This window comes from Myotis daubentonii, chromosome 10 (genome assembly GCF_963259705.1).
Source record: "Myotis daubentonii chromosome 10, mMyoDau2.1, whole genome shotgun sequence".
NCBI classification, from domain to species: Eukaryota; Metazoa; Chordata; class Mammalia; order Chiroptera; family Vespertilionidae; genus Myotis; species Myotis daubentonii.
In genome coordinates this window covers 3,125,177-3,150,522 of record NC_081849.1, presented here as the reverse complement: position 1 = coordinate 3,150,522, position 25,346 = coordinate 3,125,177, and the positions used below count along the sequence as shown (strand labels likewise).

Below are 25,346 nucleotides of genomic sequence, written 5' to 3'. Positions count from 1 at the left end.
GCCAGGGCCTCGAGGACACAGAGCCTGGCTGCCGGGACGGCCACCAGACGCTGCTCCCGGCCCCGCCCGCGGTTACTCTGTCGAGGGTTTTATCAATGACTTGAAGGTGTAACTGTGCTTATAGAATGTGTGGCTGCAAAGCGCGGAGCGGGAGGAGCTGGGAACTGGGGATGCAAACCTTCCAGGTAGTGCACGGCAGGACGGCACAGCCGAGCTCTGGTGCAGCCTGGGAGGGGCTGGGCCCACGTCGGGCTCACAGCAGGAACACCCGAGTTCAGCGAGCCAACAGAGCACGCCCACTGCTCAAGGAAAACTCACACCCGGCGGACGAGAAGACCCCACGAGGGGAGGCACCGCCATCTGAGGCCGGTGCGTCTCTGGGCGTGTTTCCCAAGGCCGGTCCCATCCACTCGCTCCAAGGCTCACCCGCGTGGATGTGGCAGGACCAGCCAGCGTTTGAGAGACGCCCCCCAGGTACCCGCTCTGAAGGGTGCAGGTCAATCCTGATGGGTCTCCCTCCCGCGGAGGAGGCGGCTATGAACGGAGGAGGGATGCGCCTGTGCTCGGGGGACCTTATCCACTCGACCCAGCAGCGTGGACTCGCTGCCCCTACCGCCCTTCCCACCCACCAGCGTGCTCCTCATGCCCCACGGCGGGCCGCCCAGCTGGGGACGGCCGGGTCAGCACCATGGCCTTTCCAACTCCCAGTCCCCAAGTCCCAGGAAGAAGGTGGCTCCTGGCTCCGGCTCTGGTCAGAGGGGGCGTCGCCACAGCCGGGCCTGGTCCCTGTGTGGCCGAGGACCGGACTGCTGCTGGCCCTGAGCCTGCCCAGCAGGGCTGCGCAGCGCAGGGAAGGGATGGCACTGCCCTCCGCCGCCGTGTCTTGGTCCCACGGGGAGGGTGCCCAGGAAGGGCGCTGGGCTAACACCCACAAGACCTGCCAGCCCAGCCTGCACCTGACCTCGGGGATGTGCAGTGGGCGCCCCTGAGGTCTGCTTGCTCCCAACTGCTCCCCATCTGGTCCTGAGCACGTGGCTCACCGGTGTCTCTGTCACGAGTCCCCGGCACATAGTAGGTGCTTAATAAATAACTGTTCGTTGGACGTTTCTTTCTGCTTTTCCACTGGCAGTGGTTCCTGGCCAGGTAGCAGTCCACAGTGGATGCTGCCCTGGTGACGGCTGCTCACCCCAGGCCCACGGCTGGCACCACGCACATCCCCTCCAACCCTCACAGTGCCAGGTTGCCAGGGCAACTGCATGCTCCCAGCTGCAGAGGAAGAGGCTCTGAGGGGCGTAGCAGCAAGTCTCCAGTGGCACCATGAAAGCCGCCTGATAGCGCAGGCAGCAGGCACCTCTGTCCCCACTGGGGTTTTAGGACTGTGCCCGGACCCCAAGACAGACACGGATTCTGAGTTTTTAGGCTGGGACAGCCTCACGGGGGGCATCCACACCGCTCTTCACAGTGGGGGACAGGTTGCCCCAGAGAGGGTGCGGGGTGGGGTTGGGGAAGGAGAGGGGCTTCCCAGCCATGAGAATGACATGGGGGACGATGAGGACAGAGGTACAGCCTGTCCCCCCCTTCCCGGTGGCGCCCCCGCGGTACGTACAGGCCAGCACTGCTGGGCAGCGGTTCTTGGGCGCGTTCTCCTCCCTCTGGGCCACGAGCGCGCTGTTGGGCTCCGCCTGGTACGCGCACAGCGCCTCCCACTCCCTCTCCAGCCGGTTCTTGTTCCTCAGGTGGTCCTCCATGTAGGCCTGCAACGGGAACCAGAGTCAGGGCGTGCGACACGGGGCCCGCATCCCCTGTGTGCACAGTCAGGGCGCAGGCCCCCACCAGGCCCAGTTGGAAGGGCAAGGCTGCCAGGCGCACGTGCGGACACAGAGCTCGCACCCTTGGCTGGGGCAGAGGGGTCTGTCTGTGTAGACCCAGCCCAGGCCGCCGCCCCTCTCTGTCAGGACAGGACCAGGAGAGCCAGGCACAGGGCAGACAGGTCTGGCCAACTACCAGATACTGGACGGAAACCGTGTCCAGCCGGGAGGAAGCGAGTGGGGCCTGAGCCTCAGGGAGACTCCCTGTGCCAAGCTGAAGGGGATGGGCTTATGCAGGTCAGGAGGGGCAGCGGGGAGCAGGCGTGTCTGCCAGGGGAGCGCAGCGCGGTGGGGGGGGGGGCTCTGGATGTCTGGCTGGGGTGTCGGGAGGTTTGGGAGCAGGGTCTGGGCTGGGAAACAGGAGGATGCTGCCAGTGAAGGGACGTGTACCGCTGCACAAAACAGCTCATGTCCCACGGGGACACCATGTGGAAGGTTAAAAAGCCAGGATTCACCCAACCGCGGACACACTGCAGCCTGGGAAGGTGCCCCAGTAAACGTTTGCAATGAAAGCCACTTTCTTTTTCTCAGAGAACCACTGGCTACAAACATACGACGTTGCAATATTATTTGAGACTAGAGGCCCAGTGCACGAGATGTGAAATGCGTGCACTGGTAGGGTCCCTAGCGGCTGCCGGCTGCGGCTCGGGCCTCCCTCACCTCCCGGGCCGGCCCTGCCCCTGCGAACAGACAGTTTGCGTACCATGCTTTTACCACAGAGCATTATTTCACTGAAGTCTACAGCGCACGGCTGGAAACCATTTCGTGTCCCCTTGGAGCCACGCTGAGGCCGCTAGTTCAGAGAGCGCCTCAGGGATGAGGGGGTGGCAGGGACCCCGGGACGTGGCAGCATGAGCGGTGGCCGGCGGGCAGGCAGGCGTGTCTCCTGCCACCTGAGCAGACAGATGGCTGTCATTTCATGAAGCTGTTGTTCCCTGGGGCACATGCTAACAATGCACAGAAGGGATGGGGGATCCCCCACCCTGACCCCGAGGCCCACGCATTCCTGCAGATGTTAGTGGGCGTTTGTCAGTCACGTGTGCTCACTCCAGGGCGGGAGCCAGGGACAGGCTCTCCATGCACAGAAGTCATTCCCCGGTAATTGGCCTCCTTTGCTGAACCCACTGGGTGTGATGCATCTAAGATACGGAGCTGCTTGCCCGCGTGCAAAATATTAAACAGCGGGTGGTGTTAACAAAAAACAAAAGCAAAACCAGCAGAACTAGAGACTCCGACCCCCCTGCTCCGCCAAGACCTGATTCTTCTGGGCTCCCAGAGTCCCCAGCAGCCAGGACGGCCGCAGGGCTCGACTCAGTGTCCAAAACGCAGCTTCACCTGCTGTGCGCTGCCAGCACCCTCCTGGTTCCCTCACAGGGCAGCCAGCTACCCAGCTCAGGTTCCACCCAGGAGCACCACCCGCAGTGCCTAGATGAGCCCTGGCCTTTGTCCAAATGACCTAAACTCTCCGCCCCAACAAAACCTTCCCCCATTTGGACCCCTCCCCCAATCATCCCACCCTCTGCACCTTGTTCATGCTGATCCTCTTAATGAATCTGTCCAAAGGTCAAGGTCAGTGCCAGCGAGCCTCCTCCTCTCCAGCCTGACCAGGACATGCCTGTCACCACCTGTCTGATCTGCCTTACTTACCCCCCACCTCAGGCACTTACTGTTATTTTATTTATTATTATTTTTGTTAACCCTGACCTGAGGAAATTTTTTTATTGATTCTTTTTAGAGAGAGTGGATGGGAAGGAGGGAGAGAGAGAGACAAAGAGAGAGAGAGAGAAACACTGATGTGAGAGAGACACATTGATTGGTTGCCTCCTGCAACGCCCCAACCTGGGCCGGGGATTGAAACTGCAAGCCAGGTATGTGCCCTTGAGCAGGAATTGAACCCTTGGTCCAATAGGCCACCACTCTAACCACTGAGCACACTAGCCAGGGCCAGACATTTACTGTTTTACTTATTGATTTTTAAAATCTTTATTGTTGAGATTATTACACATGTCCCTCTTTTCCCCCCATTATCACCCTCCACCCAGTTCCCGCCTGCCTCAGGCCTTCACCACCCTATTGTCCGTGTCCATGGGCAATGCATATCCTATCTAATAATAGACAAACATGGTAATTAACCGTACCTCTGACACACTTCCCATTGGCTAATCAGGGCTATATGCGAATTAACTGCCAACCAAGATGGCGACCTGCAGCCAGGCAGCTGAAGCGAACAGGAAGCTTGCTTGCTCCAGTGATGGAGGAAGCCAAGGTTCCCTGCCTGCCGCCACCCAGCTCTGAGCTGCACTCTAAGCAACTATGTTGCAATTATAGAAGCTAAACAAACCCCAGAAGCCTGCTTTCAGCCAGCTGGGCCTCAGATCTGGAGTTGCAACAGTGTTTCAATTATAGAAGCTAAACAAAGCCCAGATACCTGCTTTCAGCAGCCAAGGTCTCAGAGCTAGAGCCGAGCCTCAGAGCTAAAGCCGGCTCTCGGCTCCAGTGACAGCCATAGAAGGTAAATAAATCCAAGAATAAAAAGAAAAAGAAAAAAAGGAGAGATTGGGTGCTTCAGTCAGACTGGCCAGGCACCCCAGTGGGGACCCCCACCCTGAAGGGGGTGTGACCAGCTGCAAACAGCCATCATCCCCTCATCCAGGCTGGCCAGGCACCCAAGCGGGACCCCCACCCTGATCCGGGACACCCTTCAGGGCAAACCAGCTGACCCCACCCATGCATCAGGCGTCTATCCTATATAGTAACAGGGTAATATGCAAACTGACCCTAACAGCAGAAGGACTGGGAATGACTGGTCACTATGACACACACTGACCACCAGGGGGCAGACGCTCAATGCAGGAGCTACCCCCTGGTGGTCAGTGTGCTCTCACATGGGAGGAGCTCTGCTCAGTCACAAGCCAGGCTGATGGCTGCCAGTACAGCGGTGGTGGTGGGGGCCTCTCCTGCCTCCTCAGCAGCGCTAAGGATGTCAGACTGCAGTTTAGGCCTGCTCCCTGCTGGCAAGTGGACATCTCCTGAGGGCTGCCGGGCTGCCAGAGGGATGTCTGATTGCTATCTTAGGCCCAATCTCCCGGGGAGCAGGCCTAAGCCAGCAGGTGGTCATCCCCTGAGGGGTCCCAGACTGCGAGAGGGCACAGGCTGGGCTGAGGGACCCCCCGCCCCGCTCCCCCCTGAGTGCACAAATTTTTGTGCACCGGGACTCTAGTATTACCTAATAATAGACAAACATGGTAATTGACCATACCGCCGCTACACTTCCCATTGGCTAATCAGCAGAATATGCAAATTAACCCAACCAAGATGGCAGCCGGCAGCCACGCAGCTGAAGTGAGCAGGAGGTTTGCTTGCTCCAGTGATGGAGGAAGCCAAGGTTCCCCGCCTGTTGCTGCCCAGCTCTGAGCTCCAGTCTAAGCAACAATGTTGCAATTATAGAAGCTAAACAAACCCAGAAACCTGCTTTTAGCCAGCAGTGGCCATGGAGTTGGAGACTTGGGTTGCCCCTGGTGATGGAGAAAGCCAAGCCCTGGCCCCAAGCTACAAAGTTTCAATTATAGAAGGTAAATAAATCCCAGAAAAAAAAAGAAAAAAAGGAGAGGCTGGGAGCTTCTGTCACTGGGGAGGCTTGGCCAGGCTGAAAACGGCCCTCAGCCCTTCACCCAGACTGGCCAGGCACCCCAGTGGGGACCCCCACCCTGAAGGGAGTGTGACCAGCCTGTAAACAGCCCTCAGCCCTTCACCCAGACTGGCCAGACACCCCAGTGGGACCCCCACCCTGAAGGGGGTGTGACCAGCTGCAAACAGCCATCAGCCCCTCACCCAGACTGGCCAGGCACCCCAGTGGGGACCCCCACCCTGAAGGGGGTGTGACCAGCTGCAAACAGCCCTCAGCCCCTTACCCAGACTGGCCAGGCACCCCAGTGGGGACCCCCACCCTGAAGGGGGTGTGGCCAGCCTGTAAACAGCCCTCAGCCCTTCACCCAGACTGGCCAGACACCCCAGTGGGACCCCCACCCTGAAGGGGGTGTGACCAGCTGCAAACAGCCATCAGCCCCTCACCCAGGCTGGCCAGGCACCACAGCGGGACCCCCACCCTGATCCAGGACACCCTTCAGGGCAAACCAGCTGGCCCCCACCCATGCACCAGGCCTCTATCTTATATAGCAAAAGGGTAATATGCAAACTGACCCTAACAGAACAACTGGGAATGACTGATCACTATGACACACACTGACCACCAGGGGGCAGATGCTCAATGCAGGAGCTGCCCCCTGGTGGTCAGTGTGCTCCCACAGGGGGAGCTCTGCTCAGTCACAAGCCAGGCAGATGGCTGCCAGTACAGCGGTGGTGGTGGAAGCCTCTCCTGCCTCAGCAGCGCTAAGGATGTCTGTAGCTTAGGTCTGCTCCCCGCTGGCAAGTGGACATCCCCCAAGGGCTCCCGGGCTGCCAGAGGGATGTCTGACTGCCAGCTTAGGCCCGATCCCCTGGGGAGTGGGCCCAAACCAGCAGATGGTCATTCCCCGAGGGGTCCTAGACTGCGAGAGGGCACAGGCTGGGCTGAGGGAACCCCCCCGCCCCCCATGCACAAATTTTTGTGCACCGGGCCTCTAGTATGCATATAAGTTCTTTGTTAACCTCTTCCCACCCCACCCTCTCTGAGATTCATCAGTCAGTTCCATGTTTCCATGCCTCTGGTTCTATTTTATTCATCTGACTAGAGGCCCGGTGCATGGATTCATATACTGGTGGGGTCCCTCCGTGTGGCCTGTGAGGATCAGGCTGAAACTGGCATCCAACATCTTCCAAGGGATATAGTAGTGCACGGAGCTGCAGGCGGCTGGGGAGGAGCCGCTCCCGCTCCTTCCGGTCAGCTGAGCTTCTGCCCTTGTCTTCCACTGCTGCCCTTTGCATCTCCTGGTCTGTCACACCCAGCTATGGAGAAGTGAGTCCCTAGGGCAGAGCTCCCGCGGCCTCACTAGGGGTGCAGATTGAGGCTTGGAGAAGTGGGGTGAGTGCCTGAGGGGTACCCTGGGCAGACCAGGGAGTCATGGATGCTGTATGGCAAGGCTGCCCACTTCGCATACCATCCTGTAAGTCCTGGGATGGCTCCAGTCTGATAGGAGGAGGCAGGCATTAGGGACAGAGTTCATGGTCTCTTTTTTCCCTCCCTCTGTCCCTCAGTCCCAGCTGCCCAAGGGAGGATATGGCCAGAAGGGTTGATGGGGGCCGGGGGCGCCATGCCTCTGGAGTGGTGGAATTTGGGCCGATGGCCTGGCCTCCCAATGTGAACTGCAGCTCAGCCCCACCTGCTTGCAATCTTTCATAGACTCAATCGCCTGTTTCTCTTTTTGGCTAAGTTGCACATCATAGCGACCGGTCGACCAGTTGCTTAGATTTTATATAGATAGATTCCTTGTTTTGTTCATTAGGTTTCTTGTTCCTTTACTTTGATTTTTAGATTCAATTGTTACAGATATGTGTTTATTGCCATATTGTTCATATTTTTTTCTTTTGTGTGTGTGTGTTCATATTTTTTATCTTTCTGCCTTCTCCTCCTCCTTCTCCCCCTTTACCTCTTCCTCATTCTCCTCCTCCTCCTTCTTTCTCTTCTTAAAAAAGACCTTTCAACATTTCATGTAATACTAGTTTGGTGATAATGAACTCCTTTAGCGTTTCCTTTTATAAAATTTTTATTCTTTATTGATTAAAGTATTAAATATGTCTCTTCTCCCCCCTGATTGACCTCTCCCAGCCACACCCACCCTCTTCTTTAGCTTTTTCTTGTCTGTGAAGCTCTTTCTGACCTTCAATTCTAAATGAGAGCTTTGCTGGGTAGAGTAATCTTGGTTGTAGGTCCTTGCTGTTTATTGCTTTGAATATTTCTTGCCACTCCCTTCTGGCCTGCAAAATTTCTGTTGAGAAATCAGCTGACAGTCATCTGGGAACTTCCTTATAAGTCACTAACTGCTTTTCTCTTGCTGCTTTTAAGATTCTCTCTTTGTCTTTAAGCCTTGGCATTTTAATTATGATGTGTCTTGCCTCTTTGGGTTCCTCTTGTTTGGGACTCTCTGCTTCCTGGACTTGTAAGTTCACTTTTTTCATCAGGTAGGGGAAGTTTTGTCATTATTTTTTCAAATAGGTTGTCGATATCTTGCTCTCTCTCTCTTCTCCTTCAGGCACCCCCATGATGTGAATGTTGCTTGAAGTTGTCCCAGAGGCTCCTTACACTATCTTCATATTTTTGGATTCTTTTTTCTTTTTGCTCTTCTGATTGGGTGTTTTTTGCTTCATCATATTACAAATAGCTTATTTGATTCTTGGAACCCTCCACTCTACTGTTGGTTCCCTGTAAATTATTCTTCATTTCAGTTAGTGTATCCTCCATTTCTGACTGGTCCTTTTTGTTGTCTTTTGTGTTCTCACTAAGATCCTTAAAATTATCACTAAGATCTTGAAAGTCTCACTAAGTCCCCTGAAGCTTTCATTAAGATCCTTGAGCATCCTTATAACCATTGTTTTGAACTCTGTATCTAATAGTTTTCTTGCTTCCATTTCACTTAGTTCTTTTTCTGGAGATTTCTCCTGTTCTTTCATTTGTGACATGTTTCTTTCTGTCCACATTTTGGCTGCTTCCCTGTGTTTGTTTCTATGTATTAGGTAGAGCTGCTATGTCTCCTGGAGTTGGTAGAGTGGCCTTGTGTAGTAGGTGTATTTCAGGTCCCAGTGGCTCAGCCTCCCCAGTCACCTGAGTTGGGCCCTCTAGGTGCACCCCTGTATGGGCTGTGTGCACAGTCTTGTTGTAGTTGAGCCCTGATTGCTGTTGGTGTCAGTGGGAGGAGTTGACCTTCAGGCCAATTGGCTGTGAGGACCAGCTGTGACTCAGTGGAAGAGCTGCTGTGTAGGAGACACCCTTCTAGAGCAGGCCTTGCTTCTATGGGGCTTTGGTGCTCACTGAATCTGTCCCTTGAGTGTGTAGCTTGTGGATGTGTAGAATTGTAATCTGGACGGTCTCACACTGACCACTGGGTACACTGGCTCTTGGATCTCCAGGGAGGCGCAAAGTCAGCCACTGCCTGGGGCCACCCATCAGGAGCTATAGAGCAATCTGCAGACGGCTGCTACTTGTGTTGTGTTTGGAGATGCCCAGGTGAGGCCCAGGTGTGAAGCAAGGTAGGCTGGTGCTCGTGCGGGGTCTTGGCCTCTTATTGATAGGTATGTAGCACACCTAGTCCAACTGCTGCTTGTTTGGGAGATTTTAGGAAATCTGAAGCCTGAGGCAGGTAGGCCATTCAGATGGAAAAGCTGCTGCAAACAGTTTGGGTGAAGCTGCAATTGGGTGGGGCGGGTCTCAAGAATCACCAGGGCTGAGCGAACAGTGTGAGCCAGGCTGATGGAGACTCAGATATGGCTACTAGTCAGCTCTGTGATGGGGGAGGTCACAGAACAAGAACGACGACCACTACCAGCACTTTTGTCTGGGAGAAAGCTGCCCCCTAGTTCCTGACAGTCTAGTTCCTGGCTCTCTCCAAGCCATTACCCCAGCACTGGAGCTCAGAGGGAGTGGGACCATGTAAGTTTGTGCACTGGCCCTTTAAAAGGAACTGCCTGGGTATCCAGCAGCCTCCGTGTTACTCAGCCACAATCCCCACTGGTTTTTACAGCACAAATTAAAGGGACTTCTCTTCCTGGCACTGGAATCCTGGGCCCTGGGTCTGGTGTGAGGCTAGGGCCCCTTGCTCCTCACGGGAAGCCTCTGTGGCCACACTATCCCTCTCGATTAAAAACACGCCACGCACAAAAAAACATGCCCGCATGGGTGTTGGGCCAGCCCGTTCCCTGTCTCCGGCCCTCCTACCAGCCTCGATGCACTTTCTTCTTTACTTCTCTAGTGGGACGTGCATTCAGCCAGCTTCCAGGTGGGGTTCTGGATGATGGTGGCTCTGTATTTTAGTTGTAACGTTGATGTGGTTGTGGGAGACGCGCTTACGTACCCACCGTCTTGGTTCCTCTCCAGACACTTACTGCTTAAAACCTTGTCTCTGTGACATTAGTCACGCTCTCCTTGGGCGTCAGGATCTGCCTCTTCTCGGGCGTCACTTGTTTTGCGAATGGGGCTCACTTAGCACGTGGTTTGGGCGTGTGGTCAATACTGTGGAATGACTGCAGCCTGGAAATCTTTAAGTAATTGGGATCACAGCGAAAAACTTTATGCCCACGATGAGCATCCAAACGAATTTGCTTTTAGATCTTTTGAAATTTGGAAGAATCATTCAGGAAAGTAACACAGGGTTTTGTTTCCTTGTTTCCTCTCCGACCTCCTCCTTTCTGGGAGATGCAAGCAGCCCCTGACATGCCCAGCAGGTGGGGCCACATTCGAACGCCAGCCTTGATGCAGGGACAGCGGGGTTCAGGAGCCTTCTCCCCACGCTCTTCCTCTCCAAGCCTGGACCTCCCCTGAGTTGGCCAGGCATGGCCTGTCCCTACGTCTCAGGGTCCTGCTCACTCCTGCTCATGGGAAGGCCCCTCGCTGGGATGTAACTGTGCTGTCACAGTTAAGGAGCTGGACATTTCTAGAACCGTCGTCCCAATGGGCTGTGAGCTCCTGGTGCCTGGGGACTCATTTAGACCAATGTGCATCACTCTGCACGGTCCTCCTTTGGGGAAGGATGTCTGGGTTGTACATGGCAGGTGCTGTTAACAGTATCGCAGGAGCCGGCCGGGTGCTGGTGCAGGAGCGGACTGGGTGCAGGAGCCGGCTGGGTGCTGATGCAAGAGCCGACTGGGTGTAGGAGCCGGCCGGGTGCTGGTGCAGGAGCCGGCTGGGTGCAGGAGCTGGCTGGGTGCTGATGCAAAAGCCGACTGGGTGTAGGAGCCGGCCGGGTGCTGGTGCAGGAGCCGGCTGGGTGCAGGAGCCGGCTGGGTGCTGAGTGCAGGAGCCGGCCGGGTGCTGAGTGCAGGAGCTGACTGGGTGTAGGAGCTGGCCAGGTGCTGGTGCAGGAGCCGGCTGGGTGCTGATGCAAGAGCCGACTGGGTGTAGGAGCTGGCCAGGTGCTGGTGCAGGAGCCGGCCGGGTGCAGGAGTGACCTCACACCACGTCCTGAGAATGCGAATCTCAGAGTGGATGCTCAGCGCTAGCTGAGGAGCTCAGGTAACTGGAGCGGCTGCTGCTTGCCCTTGGGGTGCAGGGAGCCTGCCTCTCACCTTTGCGAGTTGCTCTCCACACTCTCCGCATCCAGCGGGACAGGCCGAGGTTCCGAAAGGGGATCCTGGGGGCAGAACTCGCCGTTTTCACATTTGTGCAGCCCGGCGGGGACCAGCGCCGCGATGCCGCGATGCCGAGTGGGGAGGGCTGCGCCTGAATCCTGACTCCTGCCCAGGACCTGGACACCGTGGCTCACAGACACGCGAGGCCTCAGCTTACAACGCGCATTACACCGCTGGGGAGAACCCCAAGGTTTTGGAGTCTGGGTTTTCCAAGTTAGGGACCAGCACGCAGTGTGGACTCAGGCTGCGGGGCCTCAGCTCCTCCCGCAGGCCACGGTGCTTGAGTTTCTTTGAGGTTTTTGTTTCCTTTGCCTGTTGAGGATAATGTCCGTTTTCCTGAGCCCTATTTTATGAGCTATTAACCCAATCCAAGCACTTCCTCCCTCCGGTGCCCCGTCTCTCCCCACATGATCAGGCCATTTGGGCAGGACTATGAGCAGCCGCTGGTGACAAGCACTATTTGCCTCTGGATGACTTCAGAAAGCAGTCTCCCTGGGCAGACAGCGCTGGCTTCCGCACGAACCGTATCATTTCACAGCAGCCAGGCCTGGGAACAGTGTCGCTGCCGCTCTAAGACGAGGCGCGCCCGCATGTGCTGATTTGGCCTAAATATTTTCTGATCGGGTTGTCAGCCCCCGAGGACAGGAGAGCGATTTCTATGGAGCACCCGGAGCTCCGGCTCCCGCTAGGTCATGTGGCCGCTGTCAGAAGCCTCCCCGGCGCCTCACGGCGCAGCCCTAACAGAGCGGGGCAGGCACTGGCTGCTGCTGAAAGAGCGCAAGAAGCGAAAAGGGCTGGTCCCCACGTGGCCGCTTCTGTACCGTGGGGCAAAGCACCTGCTCTCGCCGCCCGTCATCCACGGCTTCATACAATGGGGGGGCCGTTTGTGAAGCTGGCCGGCGGAGCTGTCCGGGGCCTTTCGAATGGGAAGGACAAGTGGAAGGGAGGTGGTCGTGGTGGGCCTCAGCCTTTCACTAGAAAGAGAAGGAACCTTAAATTCCCTCCCGTGTCCTGTGCCTGATTGTACTGCAGTCCTGGGCCGTTTACCCGCCACTAGGAAATGTGGCACCTAAAGTCCCACCAACGCCCCCACCACCGCAGCGGGAACGCAGGGTTCAGGGGGCGGTCACAGGAGTGCCCTGCTATGGAGGTGCCTCCGCGAGGCGTCCCGTCTGACGGCATCGCGCGTCCTCCGGGACAGTAACAAGCGACACCAAGGCAGCGTTTCGCATCGCATCTGCTGACGGGGAAGCTGGTCCCTCCCACAAGCTCACTCTCCTCCTGTGCTGGCACAGCCCACATGTGACCGTGTCGTCATGCGGCGTCGGCGCCCACTCCACGTGGAACCAGGGACGGCCCAGCACGTCTCCCCCTCCGTGTGTCTGCTTTGTTTATCACTGTTGTGAGAGGAGGTGTTGCAGACCAGGCTTGAGAGGAGGAATTGCTACGACCGAAAGCAAGCTGCTGACGAACGAAGGTGATTTCTGGGGTAGAGAGAGCTTCCGAGTCCGCCCCGAGGTCACGCCGTCCCCCGGGACGTCACGGGCACCGTCTACTGGTGTCAACACCTGAGATCGCTTCCAGGGTCCCTGGTCAGCCCCACACCCACTGCCCTCCTGTCTCTGAATGATGGGAACAGGGTGTGGGCACCCCAGTCCATGGTGCTGGGGTCCCCTTACAGATCCCAGCAGCCAACGGGCTCACTGAGCCCACGTGGATTCAAAGACTTCCAAGAGTTAGGGCCTTTGAGAGAAAGTCCCCACCTCATACCTCCCACCTCCCACCTCCCACCTCCCACCTCCCACCTCCCACCTTCCACCTCCCACCTCCCACCTGTCCCGGTGGAGAAGGGAGTGAGCAAATGCCCACGGCAGAAGCGAGGGGCAGAGGGGGCGGGACACACCACGCTGGTGCTGATGAGGCGTGGAACTGTCTGTCTTATTTAAAACCCTTTTTGCAATTGAGAAATATGACACATGGGAGGGCTGAGGAAGCACATAGAAACTCTAAAGAAAACGTTTTCTCAAGGCTCTGCTGCAGGCCCTGGAGGTGACTCCAGCTTCCCAGGGGACGTGCTCCGTGGCGACGGATGCACAGAGAGAGGCGGCTCTTTGTACAGGTGACTCACGAGGTTGTGAAACTAAGTCTGGAAGATGTAGAACTTTACTGGCTGGAGCCTAGCTCGTGGGATTTATTATAATTTGGGTTTTGGGAGCCCTACCTAGATGAGTCCTGGGTGATGAGAAGCCAAAACTGATGGGCAAGCGCTGAGCAGGTCCCTGGGTCAGTGGCGATCAGCCCAGCTCGCATCTCAGCCGAGCAGAGTGCAGAGGAGCTGTGACTTTCCATGACCGGTGCTCTAGTGACTGACAGAAAGCACAGTCTTACAGACTGTGGGGACCCTATTCAGAGTACGCCCCAGGCACAAGGCCCCTCTGAGTGTGGGAGTCTTCATTAGAGTGTCCAAGGTGGGGTTGCTACATGCAGGTGCACAGCAGGGCACAGCCATCGCATTGTGCACCGGGCAAGCATGCCCTTCTAGCCCCCAAAAGACCGAGGTCACTATTTGGAAAGCAGCCTCTTTGTCTAAGTCGGATAGAGTTGTTACTGACCAGCGAGCACGGGGCTGCATTATGGGGAAGATGTGTTACTGGCCAGCAGGCTGCTGCTATGGGGACGGAGGCTGCTGCTGTGTGGAAAGACCGATTGTTACCCAGCCGTGCGCAGCTACCTGCTGGTGGGACTTTGCTTTGAAGGACTGTTTTGTCTAGTGGCTCCTTGTTAGCAATGGCCACATGGCCACTGGCTTCTACAATAAAGACTCTCTTGTACACCCACGACTCCTCATGGCTTCTCCGTCAGATACCCGGTGTCCGAGAAGGTCCAGCCCCTGGCAAAGGGGCTTGGGCCCGACCGTTCGCGCAGTGGAGCAGGATGAAGGAACAGAGCTCCAACACAGACTCACAGCTGGAACCTGGGGGAAATGTCAGTGACACCCATATTCTGTTCCAGAAGCGTGTGGATGAATAACTTGAAAAAGTGAGTAATTCTGTCCTCAGTACCTGCTCTTCCTAAACAGAAGCCTGAGGTGGCGCTCAGTGGGTGTGCAGGACAGGAGACAAAGGTCTCCTGAGGAAGACGGAGAAACAGCTGTTCAGCAGCAGTGATGATGGTGACAGCTCAGAGGCATGTCTGCCTCCGGGCGGCCATTCCTGAAGAGCTCAGGACTTCTAGTGAACTGTGCACATCTCATTATCTTACAGAACATCGTAACAATGAAGGTTATGTGAACATAGGTAAAATACAAAGACGAAAACCTTCAAGCAATGAAAAATAATGAAGAGAATTATACCATATTTTCCATAAGCCTACAACTATTAATATTTAAATTTACGGCAGAAGAGGTTTGCTTGATAGTGTGAGCAAAGCCTGGATCCCTCCTCTTATTGTAGAAGACTTGAGAGTCGCAAGTTATCGCCCTAGCTGGTTTGGCTCAGTGGATAGAGCATTGGCCTGCGGACTGAAGTGCCCCAGGTTTGATTTCAGTCAAGGGCACAGGCGCGGGTTGCAGGCTCAATCCCCAGTAGGGGGTGTGTAGAAGGCAGCCGATCAGTGATTCTCTCTCATCATTGATGTTTCTATCTCTCTCCCTTCTCCCTTCCTCTCTGAAATCAATAAAAATATGTATATAAAAAAGAGTTGCAAGTTATCTTAGATTTCTGCTCACGTGTTGGTTTTAGTCGTTTATTCATTCATTCAACTGATTTTATTAAGAATATTGTTTGCATCAGGGGCTATGCATGTTCCTGGGGCTGATTTCTTTATCTGAGAACAGACCACATACAAGCAAATAAACATAATTTAGAAAGACAACTTCAGATGGCAGCACCCGTGAGAAGATGTAGACAGAGATGAGAAGGGACTGCTCCCAAGCTCATCAGGAAAGACGGGGGAAAGGACTCCGAGGGCACGGATCGCGGGGCAAGGGCCCGGGTGGGAATGGACCCGCATGGTCCAGAAACAGAGACGGCCAGGCTGCTGGGGAGAATTTGGAGGTTTTTTTTTAAATCCTCACCCAAGGATATTTCCCCCCCATGATTTTTAGAGAGAGTGGAAGGGAGGGAGGGCAGAGAGAGAACCATCGATGTGAGACACACTGATTGGTTGCCTCCTGCATGGGCCCCGACCAGGGCCAGGGGTTGAACCTGCAACCCAGACAGGTGCCTTCGACCAGAAAGGCTCAAGACCCTTCAGTGCTCAGGCCAATGCTCCAACCAGTGAGCTACACAGGCCAGATATTGAAGTTTTTTTTAAAAAAATTAACTTATGGGGGTAACATTGGTTAGTAACAGTATATAAATTTTAGGTGTACACCTTTATGATATGACGTCTGTATATTCTATTGTGTGCCCCCTCCCAGGTCTGGATGCCTTTAAGGTAACATTTACTTTAACAGCAAAGGGAGGCCATGGAGAGGTTTAAGGTAAGAGGCACATGATGACAAGATACTTTTAAAAGGTCACTGGCTCCAGGCAGGGTCAATGCATGAGCCGGGACCATCCACACGGATCCCAGCGGCTGAGGCTGGGGATGGAGTGAGGGGAGAAGTGGGTAGAGCCGCTGGGATTGGCTAACAGAGCAAATGAGGAGATTTTCACTTAGTTAATGTAGATTCAGCTCATTTCTTATCTCACCTGTTCTTGATACTTCCAAATTTCTGCAACCATTTAGCTTCTAAAATATTCTGTAATTGTCTCAACTCTTCATCCCTCAGACAGCCACAGCAAGGCGTGGTCTCAGTCACAGCCTTAGCTCACCCAAAGTCAAAAGCCTGCATCCGCATCGAGAAACACACCGCCTGCCGCCAGCGCCAACAGCGTCCGCGCCTTGTCACGTGGACAGCATGTCTGGACATTCGATCTCTGTCATCTTAGCCAGTGCATGGATCTCAGGGAAGATACATTTGCCCAAAATACCAGAGAAAATTATTAGCTAATAGCTTAACCCCAAACTCAATTAACTTGGAATAGTTCTGTCACTGCGGGAGCTGGTGGGTTCAGTGTCCTAAGACCCATTCGGGCCAAGACCAACCAGACCCATTCGGGCTGATACCAACCAGATATCAGGCTTGAGAAAACAAACTTGCTAAGAAATGAAGATTGTACATCGGCACCATGTATAGAACCTGCTTGGATGCCAGTGTGGGGGCTCAGACGTCGGGAGACCCTCAGCCCAGCGGGGCCGGCTGTGGCAGCAGCACCTCCAGCCCAGCCAGGCCCGGCACACACATGCGCTGCCCTAGAAGTGCCGTTCCTCCCAGGCCAGGCTCGGAGCTGCCAGAAACCGGATGGTGCCTTTCCCGCTCACAGTGCCACGGAGCTCTAACCACAAGCGGCCGTCAACCTAGGACTCAGTCCACACTTGTAACTCAGGGAACAATCAGGACGAAGAGTAAACATGGGATGTGTTTTCAGGCTCCAAAAAAGCCGGCCTGAAGTGCCAGTAAATATCTGTAGAATGAATCCAGAGTGTGCCCCTGGCCCCGCCTGGAGGATGGGCGGCAGCTCCGTGGCCACGTGTCCCCCGTGTCAGACACGAGCGTGCAGGTAAGGTCAGGGTCACTGGAAATGCAGGCGAGACTCTGAGCCACAGCACTGACGCAAACGGACCATTTTGGACGAATGGATACCAGTGCTTCATTAACAAGTCTTCTTTAACGGCATCTACTGTCTATAGCATTACATGAGCACTCAGAGGGTGAAAGGCAGCTTCCTATGCTAATAAGCAAACTGTGATTTCTTCTAGAACATTCTTATACATTTAACATTTCCCAGCTTTGGCTCGTGGCTCTCTCACCTTCGCCGGCTATGTGGGAATACTGCACGAGCCATTCCTGGGACACACGAGCAGCTCAGATCCTATAAAATATTCATCTGCTTTCAGAGATATTTGCACCCTGCTGGCAAACGTAGACAAAGTCATATGGAGACTCATTAAAATGGCTATTTTAATGGCAAATGCTTTCATCAAACCTCTCTTTCCACTAAACATTTTCTTCAGAATTATTTTCATTAAGAAGTTGAACAATTTCCACATTAGCTGCTAATCCCCTTTCATTTAAAAGTCTGCTGATAAAATTCTTTGCTTGTCATTCAAATAGTGAGGAATAATTATAGACGGGGCTTCCATCTCAGCTTCATTAATGGTAAATTGCATGGACGTCTGAAGCATAAGTCAGCTTTGATACATCTCAGAATGCAATTTCCACGGCTTCCCTGGGCTGCGTGCAATTAATTACACAGTTACTAAGGGGACGCGTGCTAATGAGAGCCACCTCGGCCAGGCCACCGCCTCGCAACACGCCTCCTGCATCGCGCTTCCTTCTGTGACTTGGTCTAGACAAAAACCCACCGCCATGGACAATGTCGTGGTTTTAAATGTGAGTCGTAGCTGCTTCAATGAACGCATGTCTGAAGAAAAATTAATTAGATTTTATGTTAGTTCTACTAATTTTTTCCTTTTTAAAAAAATATATTTTATTGACTTTTTACAGAGAGGAAGGGAGAGAGACAGAGAGTCAGAAACATCGATGAGAGAGAAACATCCATCAGCTGCCTCCTGCACACTCCCCACTGGGGACGTGCCCGCAACCAAGGCACATGCCCTTGACCGGAATTGAACCCGGGACCCTTTAGTCCGCAGGCCGACGCTCTATCCACTGAGCCAAACCGGTCGGGGCTAATTTTTGCCTTTTAAAATATCTACCCAAGGCATCTCAAACTCCTAAACTAGCTGTTTCTCAGACAAAACATTACAGGTGATGCCCTGGCCAGTGGCTAAGTGGTTAGAGCGCCGGACAGCACACTGAAGGGTCTCAGGTTTGATTCTCGGTCAAGGGCACGTACCTGGGTTGCAAGCTTGATCCCCAGCCCAGCTGGTGTGTGTGCGGGAGGCAACCACTGATGTGTTTCTCCCACATCAATGTTTCTTTCTCTTTCCCTCCCTCCATCCTCCCTTTGCACTCTCTCTAATCAATGGGAAAAGTCTCCTCGGGTGAGGATTAACAACAAAAAGACATTACAGGTAAGGTGTCTTGTTTCTACCAATGATCTGTTCTCCTTCAAAGGTAACTGAGAAACAGTGGGAAAGTTGGAAGTCACCACATAAAAATTGAAGAGATAAATCCAATCATTCTAATTTTTAAAAATTGATTTTAGAGAAAGAGGAAAGGAGAGAAAGAGAAACATGGACTTGTTGTTCCACTTATTCACGCATTCATTGGTTGCTCCTTGTATGTGCCCTGACTGGGGGTTGAGCCTGCAACCTTGGCAGGTCAGGTGCCGCTCTAACCACTGAGCACACAGCAGGCCCATCTGATCATTCTGAATGGACTACACTCTCCTCATCCTGTCCTCACCCAAGTCACACCTATGCCTGGCGGTAACAAAGCCCCTCATTCCCGTGGATCCTTGAGTTTGTGAACTTTCAGCACAGAGGCTGCCGCTGACCGTACAAGGGAGGGAGCGTTTCTGAGACTCTGACATGGAATAGACATCAGGACGGTGACCCCGCTAACGCCCCATTTCTGCCTCCTTCTTATAAATGACAGAAGCAGGGATGATGCATTTGCACGTATTTGTTTTACAGCAACTGTTATTACTGTAAGTCAGTGGTTCTCAACCTTCTGGCCTTTTAAATACAGTTCCTCATGTTGTGACCCAACCATAACATTATTTTCGTTGCTGCTTCATAACGTAATGTTGCTACTGTTATGAATCATCATGTAAATATCTGATATGCAGGATGGTCTTAGGCGACCCCTGTGAAAGGGTCGTTTGACCGCCAAAGGGGTCGCGACCCACAGGTTGAGAACCGCTGCTGTAAGTGTCTGCGCAGGCCTTACTAAGTATGGAAATAAAATGTGGATGTTGCCTCCACCATGTGCATTGACATGTGAAATACACTTGAAGCCAGAGTGGCTTAGAAATTCCGTTTATGTACAAAAGCCAGTTGCAAACCAAGCGGGGCTTCCCAAGAGCTGGCAGGACGGAGGGAAGTGAAGGGGGAGATTGGCACGCGGCCCGGAGGCGCCAGCCGGAGAGGTCTCCAGGCCCAACAAATTCTAGGAGGAACCGGCCCCGAGCCGGCAGCATTGCTGGCGCCCAGGCACCGGGCCGGGGGACGGACAGGCAGCGCTGTGATGGAGAAGGGGGCTCCGGTTGGCTGCAGCGATGGCATTGGTGCCCGCGGTGCCCGCACCTTTGGGTCGGGCTTCCCAGCAGGCGCCAGTGACAGCCTTCGCGTGTCGCGCCACAGCCGATTCCTGTGTTCCATGGCCACCCCCACCCCCCCACCCAGCTGAAGGGCACCTACAAAATTCCAGGCCACAGTCTCGGACCCCCACACCTGCAGTCACCCGACTGACGGGAAGAAGCCCAGGAGATGACGACAATGGTGATCACGGGGACCTTTCAGGCCCAGGAAAGAGGAGGAACGGTTGCCTAGCAACGCAGACAGCTTCTCCCCCATCACAAAGCCCAGATCTTTTCTTAGAACAGCCTTTTGTGTTCTGTGCCTGTGATGTGCTCATTATGATTTCCCGATGATGTTTTTAGGAAGAAGGAATTTCAGTGAGTGGTGTGAGGTGCCCAGGAGACGGTCGGTGGCAGGAGCTCGCTCTCCTGCCGGATGGGAAGCTCCAGGTCCACACACAGGGGAAAGTACGGCAGGGATTCCAACGGCGCTCATGGGGCCCCGGCTTCCTCCTCTCTCTCGCTCTCCCCCTTCCTCCCTTCCTTCCTTCCTTCCTTCCTTCCTTCCTTCCTTCCTTCCCTCCCCCCTTCCTTCCTTCCTTCCCTCCCCCCTTCCTTCCTTCCTTCCTTCCTTCCTTCCTTCCTTCCTCCCTCCCTCCCTCCCTCCCTCCCTCCCTCCCTCCCTTCCTTCCTTCCTTCCTTCCCTCCCCCCTTCCTTCCTTCCTTCCCTCCTTCCTTCCTTTCTTCCTTTCTTCCTTCCTTTTCTCCCTCCCACCCTTCCTCCCTCCCTCCTTCCTTCTCTCTCTCTTTCTTATTTATTATTATTTTTAATCCTCACTGAGGATATGTTTATTGATTCTAGAGAGAGGAAGAGGGATAGAGAAACATCGATGTGGGAGAGAAACATCGCTGTGAGAAACAGCGACCCATTGCCACTGTACGTGCCCCAAATGGGGATCAAACCGACAACCCAGGTGTGTGCCCTGACCAGGACCCGAGCCCACAGCCTTTCAGTGTCTGGCATGATGCTCCAACCCACCGAGCACCCAGCCAGGCCAAGTGCTTTGGTTTTTAATTCCTAATGTGCAATAAGGTAAGAATAGGAGGAGAGAAATGCCGCCAATACTGGAACAGCTCACACAAGACTCACAAATGTACCTTCTCTTCACCAGCCAAACGTGCTAAGAGGGAGCAGAGCCTGGAGCCGAGCCTGTGCCCCGGCCTTCCTGTCAGCCCGAACAGCTGCCACCCCGCGGAGAAAGGGACAGTGGGGCTCCAGGGTCAGCCACAGCCACCGACAGCCGCGGCCAACATTCCTCACCCAACTGCTTTGAGAGGAGGAGTTCGCAGTAGAGGAGAGAAGAAAGTTGACTATCAAAAGCCATTTTCACTGCTTAGGGTGAAGGTAGAGAAGAGACTATCCAAGATATTTTCCATCTTTTTTTCAGCTCGACTGCGTTTGCGAGGGGTGGGGGTGCAGTGCCACCCTCTGCCCTCCTGCTCCAGCTCGCGCAGCCGGAGCCTGCCGCCAACAGCTGCGGTCACCCTCGCCCAACGTGTGCGCCCGGGTTTCCCCCTGCAGGGCCCTCACCTGCCCCGCCTGCCGACCGCGCTCCAGTCCCCACGCAGCAGGCTCGGTGACGCACGGTGCGCAGTGCCTGCGAAGGGCGGTCAGGCCCGCCTGCACACAGAAAGGTGAGCGGGGAGCCCGCGCGCACAGGCGGCCCCTCGGACGCCTTTGTTTATCACGCAGGAGTGACATCGGTCGGCAGGCGGCCGGTCCGCAGGTGGACCGGCAGGTGGTGGGAACCTACGTGCCACGGGCCCGTGCTCTCTTGGTTTGACTGGCCGCGGACGTATGTTCCCAGACAGTAGAAGGCGGGGTCACCTGAAGACCCTCCCCCACAAGACACTGGGAGGCACTGGGCCGGTGGCAGGCCAGCCTCTCACAAGATTAAGGGGACCCCTGAGGAATCCTAAAGAAGAGGGGTGCGGACACCACGGCGGGAGCCTCGTGACCGCAGACGCCCAGGCCCTGGGGGAGGGTAAGGCCTGGCTGTCACTGAGCCCGAGGGGCCACGGGGCCTGCCTGCCGGAGGCAGGATTGGCCGTGAGCCCACACACCAGGACCCGCAGCAGGCCCACGCTCAGCGCAAGGGCTCCCCAGGGACTCCACATGGGCCTCGCTGGTCGGAGGACGGAGGCTCACAGCGCAGAGGTGGCTGTCCGGGGCCTCGGTGAGGGACTGCATCGTAATGACCGGACGCTGGAGCGGGAATCAACTACATGACGAGCAGAGCACAGCAGCGATTTCACAGAGAAGCAATGGCACGACTACAGTGAAAACGTAGCCCTTGAAGGGGGGGACGCCACGGGCGGGGTCCCTGGGGGAGCGGACTCCGCTGAGGAGGCCAAGTGACAGCCCCTGGGAGGCGGGGAGGGTGCCCGACCTCCCCCCGGGGAACTGGGAGGGTGGGAGAGTCGTTTGAACCACACACAGTGTGGTGTTTCCTGGCACTGGCGGCATACAGGCTTCCCCAGTTCAGAAGCCACAGAAAGACCAGGGCGAAAAGAACAACGAAATCAGCCCCGTCCCGGGCACAGGAAATCCCGGGCCAGCGAGGTGCGGATTGAGGTCACAGTGTGCCTGACGCAGAAGGCCCACCGGCCGCAGCGACGGCCCCCAAGGCAGGAAAACAGTCTTTTCAAAGCGACGAGAGGAAAGCGACGGGAATCTGATCCTGGCTCCTCGGCTATGCACGTGTGAGGATCAATCGAAGAGTTTTCCAGACACAAGCCTGGTAGATTTTCTGACTGAAAAAGGATATATTTCAGGTAGAAAAACAAATAAATTTTATCCCAAACTAAGAATGAAGGAGAAATGGTGAAGGAAACAAAAAGCACCTGTTAAAATGGACGTCACGTGGGCTGGGGGGGGGGGCTCAGCGGTTAGAGCTCCAGCCCACGCCCTGAAGGGTCTTGGGTTCGATTCCTGGTCAAGGCATGTGGCTGGGTTGCAGGTTCGATCCCCCGTCCTGGACAGAGTGTGTGCAGGAGGCAACCAATCGACGTGTCGCTCCCATGGATGTGTCCGTCTGTCTGTCTCCCTCCCTCCCTTCCCCCCTTCCACTCTCTAAAAATCAGTGGGAAAATATCCTCAGCTGAGGAGTAACAAAAAATTTTTAAAAAAGAAAGTCAGTCTCCACAAGTGCTGACCTTAAAAATGGTTACTTTAAGGGTAAACAGAGGGAGAGGGACCCGGCAGTGCCCTGGGAGCCAGGCAGAGGTGGTAACTTCTGACCTGGTCAAGGTTAAACCCACCAGGACACCTGCTCAGCTGTGACGGCCGCCCGAGGAGGGAGGGAGGGAGCGAGCACTCCGTCTTCGCCGACGCTGAGAGACGAAGCCGGAAGGCGGGCACAGCCTGCTGTGGGTGAGCTCAGCGCAGGTGCAGGTCCTGCAAACGGGCTCTAAACAGAAGCCGCATTCAGAGCTGGGACTCACTCACTTTGGAGGCAGCTGGATGAGCCCCTTTCAAGGGTGAAGGCGGAGAGGGCGGGCCTGCTGATCAGTGACTAACACCTACTGTGCGCCAGGCACACACTGGGCACTGTGCCCACAGGGTCCTGTACGGCTGACTGGCTCTTCCTGGGGTAGGAGAAGCCTCGAGCAGTGAGAAGCAGGCGCGGGTTGGTTTCAGGCCCGAGCGTGTCCCGGGCAGGTGTGACAAGGCCTCGAGGACACGGCCAGGTGGGAAATGGCAGCCGGAGGACAGGTTGGGATGAGACCCAGGAGGCTCTGAAAAGCCACCCACGCCCCAGGCGTTAGCTGCGCACTCCATGGCCGCGGCGGAGAGGTCACCCACGCCACCTCACGGACTCCAGCGATAGGTTCCCGGCCAGCAGCAGCCCCTGTCCTCACACTTGTCCGTCCCTGTCACCCTGACTCTGGGCCCTGGCCCCTGGCCCCATCTTCCTGCTCTGAGAGTCAACACAGCCCAGGACTCCCACCACGGAGCCCCACGTGACATAGCGTGTGCCGGCTTCCCACGGCTGCCCACGGCTGCCCACAGAGGAGGACCCCAGCAGGCGACTCACACCTGCTTCACGTGCGGGCGAGCGGCATGTCTCCCTCGAGGCATTTGTGGCCTTTCACGCCCAGGGAGAGCTCCCCCGAGGGGAGGCCCACGCCCAGGAGTGGAGCCGCGTCAGGGAGGGAGCAGGACGAGGGGGTGCTGCCTCTGGGTGGCCTGTCACCTTCCCCTTGAGGACACTCTCTGAGGGGCTCCTGGGTGAGCAGCTGGCCGACATGGGAGGTCCGTGTGAGTGCGCTCAGGCCAGGAGTGTGGTGGAGAGACGTGAGCGAGCCCGGCCAGGCGCCACGTGGGAACACAGGCTCCTCATGAGACTCGAGGCGCGTGGAGCCGCGGTGGTGGAGGCCGCGCGTCCGTGGGGGGAGGCATACCGACGTGCGGTGCCTGTGCCAGCTCGGGGACACGCCCTTACCCGTGGGTCTGCCACGCCCACGCCAGGTCAGTGCGGTGGGGGGGGCTCCCCTTTTGTGGCGCAGCCTGGGGTCCCTCCCTGTTGTGACGTCCATTCCCCAGGCTTCCTGAGGACAGCGGCCGCCACATACACACGCTCAGGGGCGCCAGTGGCTGCTCAGGCCTCGCGTTCCAGGGGCAGAGGGCACGTGTGGCGCTGGGTCCACACCCCTCCCCGTGGACGCGGGTGCTTCGGGCAGGCTCTGCAGGCCGTTGTCCTGGTGAAGTCCTCTGCGCTTTGCCCGAAGGGGGACAGGATCAAGTCAACGTTTTTCGTCACATCCCCAAAGCCTGAGCTCGGGCTGCTCAGCCTGAACAGCAGGGGCCCCGCGGGGCCAACCGGTGGCCGTGCCCTGGGCTCCTCCATCCACGTCACTGCCTGCACGGCTGACCCTGGCGCCCGTCACGCGGGACTGGCTCCCGACATTCGCTGAGGGTGCCAGCCTTCCAGGAAGAGGTGGGTTCCCAGGGGCCCTTGACCTTCTGGAGGGACGCAGTGGGTTTCCCAGAGGGGACCCCATGCATGTACACACAGTACGTTCACATATTTGTGCGAAGCCGCCTGCCCGGGGCCCCTGCCATACACCTGTCACCAGGCCCTGGAGTGTCCCGGGGCAGGTGTGACAAGGCCTCGAGGACACGACCAGGTGGGAAATTGGCAGCCTCCCACTCCTCCCCCCAGATCCTCCGTCCCTGCGAACATGGGCACCACCCCTCCCCACCAGGCCCTGTGCTGGCGCGGATCCAGTCCTCCCCTTCCACCTGCCCCGGGCTGCCCAGCCCCACGGGCTCCTGACAGCCCTCACCCTGCCCGCTGCCAGGTCCTGGGCCGCGACGTCCTCCCTTGGGGGAAGCCCTGGCCCCATTTCTTTGTGGCGACCCTTGTGGCGTCTGTAAGGACAACTGTGGGCGAGGGAGGCCAGCGAGGTGGCACGTGCAGTTGGAGGCCGTGGGGGGCGGGGCGGGGGGCTGGAGGAGGCCTATGCAGAGCTGCTTTGCAGGTGAGATGCAGGTTGAGGTGCGTCCGGGATGCAGAAGGTCCCAGTTTTGAGCCAAGCTCATTGGATCCAAGTCTGTGCTGTCCATGCCATGTGCTGGGCTCTCGAGGGTAGCCCGCTTGTCCGCACGTCCTCTCCACAGCTGCCCGGGAACCCTCCCTCCCTAGTTGAGTGCTGGCCGGCCTCTCGCCCTGAGCCCTGGTTACCTGGTGCCCCGAAGACCACCTGGATCGCCTGGGTCACTGATCTCATCAGTGGTCCCGTCACCTGTGTAGGGCCTGCATCCTGCGTCCTCCGTCACCCGGCAGACTCCTCTCCCTCCGGGCACAGTCTCGCCGGCTGCTGTCTCCTCGCTGAGATTCTGTTTCCATGGCTTCCTGGCATGAGGTCACAGCACATGCATGTCGCT

General features: G+C 56.2%; 1 protein-coding gene across 3 annotated transcripts in view; it reads right to left on the bottom strand.

The window, feature by feature from the left end:
- The window catches only part of PTPRN2 (protein tyrosine phosphatase receptor type N2), a 470,186-nt gene that overhangs the window by 45,241 nt on the left and 399,599 nt on the right, over positions 1 to 25,346 (bottom strand). For all 3 annotated transcript variants that reach the window (XM_059711309.1, XM_059711311.1, XM_059711310.1), the window contains one exon: positions 1,607 to 1,754. In XM_059711309.1, the coding sequence (XP_059567292.1) occupies positions 1,607 to 1,754 (148 nt within the window). The remainder of the gene's footprint in view (positions 1 to 1,606; positions 1,755 to 25,346) is intronic.